We start from the raw sequence: 6,927 nt of genomic DNA on the forward strand, positions 1-6,927 counted from the left end.
ATCCCGGCTTCGTTAAGATTCAACCATTTATTCGGTAATAATCAGCAGATGAAAACATTATGGCATAATACAGATAATTACAAGGCTTAGAATATTACCACGCCACCTGTGAAAACTATAAGGCATGCAAAGACTTTGCATAGGGCTGGAATGGTATCGTACAGTACTAACGAGGTGCTGCCAGTGAGTTCATCCTTCATCTTCTTCTTCCCTTTTCAGGAACTGTGGGGGAAAATATATAAACCAAACTGAAAGTACACGGCAAGTGACGGGACGGATACAGTCGTTAAATAATTTTTGAAAAGAAGCTTTAAAAGGAGGACGGAGGGCAGAGGAAAGGCAGCAGAGACACACGACGTGTAAACAGAAGACGAGCGGTCGTGGACACACGTGAAAAAAAAAACAGCACAGCAAGTACGACTATAGTGTTCAAACGTCTTCAGACATACACGGTACGTTAAAAGAAAAGAGGAAAGACATCGCCCCCTGCCCCTGACAAGAAGCAACAACAGTCTCCACCACAGTATTCGTTCCTTCTCATTGGATCATTTACAGTTTATATACATCTCTTATTTTTTTTTGTCATATACAAACGTCTTCACTTCTTCGTCGTCAGTCTGCGGATTTAAGGATAGGTGGGGCCACGTGCGGAGTCACATGACGCAGCTCCAGCCTGCGATTGGCCGAGGAGGCGTTGCGTCTCGCTGGCCTGCGAGTCTGGGCTGTCGTCCTCAGAGGTGGACGGGATGTAGAGACCCAGAACCCGCTGCACCTTGACGGGAAGCTCCTGAGGAAGACAGAGGACACAGTCAGCATTATTAATGTTCTTTAATGTGTCTCAGATTTATGTCGGGTCACACTCCGCGCAGCTCCTCTCACCTTGCACTGAATCAGCTGGAGGTAGATGGCCTCCGCTCCACACAGAATACTCTGCAGGTCCAACTTCATCGTCAGCTCGTTGATGTGCTGAGCAGAGAATTCACAAAGCAGGTTCACGTGTGAAAATGTGTCAAAGTCACAAAGTACATTTGCCTCGGAGGGCTTTACAATCTGTACAGGGAGTCACACTCTGTCCTCAGACCCTCGGTTCGAGTGAGGACAAACGAGTCAGAGTGACTCTCTTTCTCTTTCTCACACACACACCTTCAGAATAGTGTTGAAGTCGTGGTCTGAGCCAATCAGCTCTCCTCTCTGGGACTCCAGGATCGAACAGGCGATCAGCAGGTGGAAGTTGTCACATGGAAGACGACTCCAGAGGACCTGGGGAAGAACAGAGGAGTCAAGACCCGAGACCAGGATGCATCAAGGCCGAGACTTTGAGGGGCTGAGACCAAGAGCACACAGTACAACACTTTGTCTGAGACTGTCCGATGCTTGATGTAAACACGTTTTGCTGTGTAAGAAACACACGCACCTCCCACATGACGAGGATGTCCTCGAAGGAGAACTCTCTCTTGAACCAGATGAGCAGCCAGCGGAAACAGAAGCAGAGAGAGCCGCTGTCCTGAGAGTCTGAAGGAGCAAACGAGTCTTAGTAGTGTCACATCTGAAGATTCATGTCAACGCGGTGAGCACTTCTATATATAATGATGAACAGATTCTAATGTGTAATAAATATTTATTATTCTGTTTCTGTCCTACTTTTCTTGCTTCATAACCTCTCCTTAGTTCCCTGCTTCGCCTCAGGACTTTGATTTTAATCTGATCCAGACGGACTGGATGAATATTAGCTGACTAACCCAGGAAGTCACACAGCTCCGGGTCCAGAGCCTTCAGCAGGATGCTGAGCTGAAGGAGCTGCTGCTTCATGGCCTCCTGAGACTCTTCAAAGTTCTGATGCTGGAGACGAGAAGAAGAAAGACTTGTTAAGTTCACGGGTTTCTCAAAAGACTGCTATTTCTAGAAATGTATTCGTGTGTTCAAACAATAAACCTGCTGTAAACGGAACAGTGTGCACGCTCTCTGTTTTTTTAATTTAAGTCATGAAGTCAGCACACAGGAATCAATTCACTGAGCACCACAAGTTTTAATTGAAACTTTCTGTTTTGGTTTGTAAAGCTCTGAATCACCTCGAATGAAAGCGAGCAGAGGCACCAAACTAAAACAATGATCAATCACTACTAACCACAAGCTCCATGAAGCCCGTCAGACACCAGAAGGACTCCACCTCGTTCTGGGTGACGAACAAGAGAGGAGAAAGGAGGTCGCTCATCCCCTGGACGTAACCTGGAAACAACATCCGATTAAAGATCTAAGAGTCGCTTGTAATCAACAGAAAGAATAATGTGAGCAGAAATACATGAAACGTTTATTATCGGTGCAGAAATACACACCTAGGTCAAAGTTGTACATGCAGTACGTCATCAGCACGTCGTGCAGCAGAGTCAGGCCTGGGTTGTCGTTGCCAGAGAAGAACGTATTGTGTCTGTCTGTCCGGCTGACATCTCTCTCTGTCACAACAGAACAAAGACAGTTTAACTTCAGCGTCAGCTGACTGACATAATGAACGGATCCTTCTGTTTCTTTATGAGCAGATCGCGGGGCTGTACCTATCAGACTTCTGTATCCTCTGAGGAGGGAGTTCCTCATCTCCTGCTCTTCGCTCACCGACTTCCACTGCACCTTCATCCTGAAGTACTCGTCCCTGCGGGCACATAGAGGCGTTACGGTGGCCGACTACCTCAGAGGAGAAGTCTGACACCACACTCGTGTCTGTACGGTACAAAGACTGCAAACACTAAGCTGGTTTACGTTTGTTTACTCAACGGTGAATCCTCCACGTGCACCAAAGTCAGTCACGGAGTTCCACAAGGCTCAGTGCTCGGACCACTTCTATTCAGCTCATATGTGCTTCCTTTAACAACATTTTTAGCCTCGATCAAACCTGATGAAACCAATCTGAAGCGTGAAAGTGTTTTTTTATGGGACGTTTGTTTGAATTTCTTGGCTGGGGGCAGAAAGCACTCCATCCATATTCACCGTACAGACGTGAGAATCTCAACTAACTCAGCAAAAACACAAATTAGCGAAAATGTCAAACTACTCCTTTAACTATCGGACACAGTTCATGGAGGGGAAGCACTAACGTTTTGACCCGCAGTATGTCCTCTCTTTCCTTGGTGGTACTGTTCCACGGATAAAAGCCCAGGAGGAACTTCCACACCTCCTTCCTCAGGGATGGCTTGATGCCCTACAACGGACAAGAATGATAAGAACACACACGGTTGAAACCAGATTTACCGTTACTGCATTTACTGTCCTACCCCTCTGAACACCAGCTCTTTGATCCTCTCTGGGTTCTGCACTCGCCCCTCTGGGTCCAGAAACTCCTCCCATTTGTCCAGAGGTTGTCCCCTCATTATGTCTGGTCTGGGACCAAGCTCCACCCCCTGTGATGAAAACATTAACAGCTCATGTACGACTTCTCCACGTGTTCGACACGGCTGTGTAAACTGTTTCGCTCTCTTACGCAGGTGATGAGTTCGAAGCCGGGCTCTTCATCGGGCTGAGGGGGCAAACTGGGATCCTGAGTACGCGAGTAGATGGTGGAATCTGGAGGTTTAAGTGCCGCCTTGAAGAAGTTGGTGACTTTGGAGAATCCGCCGAATGTGGTGGCATATGGGTCCTGGATAAATCTCTGTTCGGGCAGAAAGAGAACAGACGGAGAGAACTGAAACGACCTCTACAGAGTTCACCAGCTCCTGCTCGACAGAGAGACATTTCAGTCATGTGCTGAGCAACTGGAGAGACGAGCTAATAATAGAGATGTCATTATCAATATTTGCACTCACGTGGCTTCATATGATCAAGCAGAACTTATAATAAATTACCGAAACGAGATCCGACCCTCCGTCATCGAGGAGCTGCAGTTTATCGAAGGACTGAGAGAGAGCACCTGAGTCGTGAGGGTAGGCGAGGAAGAGCCGCCCGTCAACCGGTGACCTGATGACGACAACACAAACACATGATGTTTTTTCCCTCCAGCTCATGTGACGGCCGAGCTCTGTCTGAAACTTCACATCAGCTGTCATGAGACGATCACAACGAGACTGAATCAGATGAATGAGATGACACTAACTGGTCCAGGATGATGTAACGCTGCAGGGCCCTGAGAAGCTCCCTGGTTCCTCCTCTGTGGAAGTGCAGAGCGGGCAGCGGGTGGCCTCCTCTACTCGTCAGCACAAGGAAGTTTCGACCCAAAGAAAAGCGAGCTCGGCGGAGGGAGTATAACTCTGAGAGAGGCAGCGAGAACGACCACTGACCTGCAGGAGAGACACATGTAGATTCACGCATCTGCCCGTTAAACAGAACGGTTTCTGTTAACTCGACAGCTCACGAAAGCGAGGGCGGGAACGGCACCTGAGTCTCTGACCGGGACGTGTTCTCGATCTTTCTTCACTGTGCTGATAACCGCCCAGTCTGGCTCATATCCGGGGTCGAACTTTGTGTCCTCCTCTCCTCCTTCTCCGTCCTAATTCATGTAAAAAGTGGATTGATGGGAATTATAATCCAGATAAATACTCACATTGTTTTGTGTAGCAAACAGGTGATCACCGACCTTCTTGGTGTAGAGCACAGCGGGGGCACTGCGGCCCTCGTCCTCCAGCGGGCTCCACTCTAAAGCCGGCTGCCCGCCCTAAAACAAAAGCTCGGTTAGTAATAATCATTTTACTTCTTTGCATCTTCGCCACGTTGACTCGCGCAGATTTACTTACCCGCTCCACAATCCGGATGAAACCTGGGATGGTTGTGTCCTGGTTACTCCTCTTGGCGTTGGTGTGGAGGTACACCCCCTCCTTCTCGAATATCAGCTGCGGGGGGAAGAGGAAACACGCATGAATGTAAAGAGACGGTTCAACATCAGGCTGAGCCAGATTCCACGGCTCCTGTTACGAACTGGAAGACGCCAAAAGTCACCCAAGAATCTTCTTCTTGACAAACATTTGAACTTTGAAACTTCTTATCAGCCAAAAAAACACAACACTCGTACACACTCTAAACCCTCAGTCCTCTTTATCTCGCTTTAAATGAGCGTTTAACACAACACAGAGGCTTTTAGAAACAAACCACAACACCAAAGTTCCTCGCCTTCCTATTAATCTGGCACTCGTCTCTACATATGTGGTGTTATTGTTGAGCCTCTCCAGCTGTCAGCCACCCTGATCATCTGATCGAGGCCTTTTGTCTGCGGGCCACAGTCACATTTCAGCTGCCACTCCTAAACTTGTAGTCTGGCTTGTAGTCTTTGTATAAAAGCGTGCCTTCAGTTTTGTTTAGATTGCTCATAGGTTTTATTCTTTATTGTGTATCATATGTATGTTTATATACTTGTATTCATAGGTGTTTTATCCTATATGCGCATCACTTTGTGAGTGTGTGTTTAAAAAGTTCTATATAATTATTATTATGATTATTGTTATTATCGTGTGAATGTATCCGGCCGTCTGCCACAGCGTCACTGAACGAAACACCAGCTCGCAAACTGTCATGTGTGGGTGTTTACGTGTACGGGATGTGGGCAGAAAATCGGGTCATGTTGTGGCGTGTGATGCGTCTCTGTGTGTGTGTATGTGAGAAGATGTACAGACTGTGTCATCAGATCTCATTAAAGGGGGGTGTCGTTAAGCTCAGTGGGTAGAGCGTCCGCCCCGTGTACGAAGGCTCGGTCCTTGACGCCACGGCCCAGGGTTCGATATCATTCCCCGTCTCTCTCGCTCCACATTTCCTGTCACTCTGCAAGCTGTGTCTGTCAAATAAAGCTAAAAAAGAGGACTCCACTTTTTAAATGTTGCTCTTATTTTTCTATTATTGTGTGTTTTATTTTCTTATTGTTGTCGTCGTGTGTAAAGGCAGACGGCAGAATATGAATTTCATGGCTGTATAAGCCGTGTGTGTGTGAATCACAGTCCTTTTTTATCTTTATTTTTTTATATATATGTTTGTACAGATGTTTAACTTCTTAACACACAGTTCTATATTTATTTTCTATGCAATGTTTAATTTCTGTGTACATATTTAAATTTAGATCTATTTCAGGATGACTTTAACGTATGGTTACTGTGTTTTATTAATTCTAATGTGTTTGCATGATGCTACCGGATGTTTCTTTCTTTCTTTCTTTCTTTCTTTCTTTCTTTCTTTCTTTCTTTCTATCTATCTATCTATCTTGATCATACCTGTTAAAGGGTTTGAACCGAGGGTCTAAGGACAGAGGGTGTCACTCCCTGTACAGGTTGTAAAGCCTCAGAGGTAAATGTACTTTGTGACTTTGAGCTATACAAATAAAATCTGATTTGATTTGATAAACTCATCATAAAATGTCACATATTTGTGAATATTTTCTACAGAGGCTGAGGTCTGACCAAAGATATTCACTGTGTTGTCATATACATGAAAGAAAATCCTCACATTAATGAAGCCAGACACAGAAAATGTAAAATAATAACATAATTACTTTTTATGTGACGTCACTTTGACGCTGTTTGATTGAACCGTGAGTCACAACAAAGACACAAAGACACAAAGACACAAAGACACGTCACATGATGCAGCTGCTGTCAGGTCAAGCAGAGAAACCTGTTGACTGACTCATGTTCACACACACACACACACACACACACACACACACACACACACGGTGACATGTCGTGTTATCAGACGGGCGGCCGGAGCTCGGAGCTCTTCACGCCGACAGGAAGCTCGAGCAGCTCGGTCAGATCGTGACAGGCGAGTCGGGGAGAAGTTGTCAACAGCCACACGTCCGAACGGAAACATTCAAACACGGGGAAAGTTTCAAACGTTACCTTGTAATCCTGGCTCGGCTGCTCCATCTTCTGCTGCTGCTGCTGACTTCGTTTTTCCAAAATAAATCTTACGTCACACTTCCTGTTTATGACAAGCCCCGCCCCCTCCGCCAACGGACGTTAT

At 46.2% G+C, this 6,927-nt stretch overlaps 1 protein-coding gene across 1 annotated transcript; it reads right to left on the reverse strand.

Moving 5' to 3' along the window:
* tbc1d17 (TBC1 domain family, member 17) lies at nt 1–6,927 on the reverse strand. Its single transcript, XM_010755546.3, has 17 exons — nt 6,804–6,927; nt 4,716–4,811; nt 4,559–4,636; nt 4,360–4,471; nt 4,079–4,262; nt 3,831–3,942; nt 3,470–3,637; nt 3,264–3,389; nt 3,087–3,190; nt 2,550–2,644; nt 2,334–2,450; nt 2,126–2,226; nt 1,740–1,839; nt 1,415–1,512; nt 1,144–1,260; nt 880–966; nt 1–787 (listed from the first exon to the last, which is right to left on the reverse strand). The coding sequence occupies exons 1-17, from the start codon at nt 6,828–6,830 to the stop codon at nt 626–628; spliced, it is 1,884 nt and encodes a 627-aa protein (XP_010753848.3). The 5' UTR covers nt 6,831–6,927; the 3' UTR covers nt 1–625.

This window comes from Larimichthys crocea, chromosome XII (assembly GCF_000972845.2).
Source record: "Larimichthys crocea isolate SSNF chromosome XII, L_crocea_2.0, whole genome shotgun sequence".
NCBI lineage: Eukaryota > Metazoa > Chordata > Actinopteri > Sciaenidae > Larimichthys > Larimichthys crocea.

What these genes read in the sequence shown, in the direction of transcription:
- tbc1d17 (XM_010755546.3), bottom strand. Translation starts at nt 6,830, where the DNA reads ATGGAGCAGCCGAGCCAGGATTACAAG. An exon ending in AGCCGAGCCAGGATTACAAG is followed by an intron (nt 4,812 to 6,803) that starts GTAACGTTTGAA and finishes TTCCCCCCGCAG; the next exon opens with CTGATATTCGAGAAGGAGGG. An exon ending in GCTTCGAACTCATCACCTGC is followed by an intron (nt 3,390 to 3,469) that starts GTAAGAGAGCGA and finishes TTTTCATCACAG; the next exon opens with GGGGTGGAGCTTGGTCCCAG.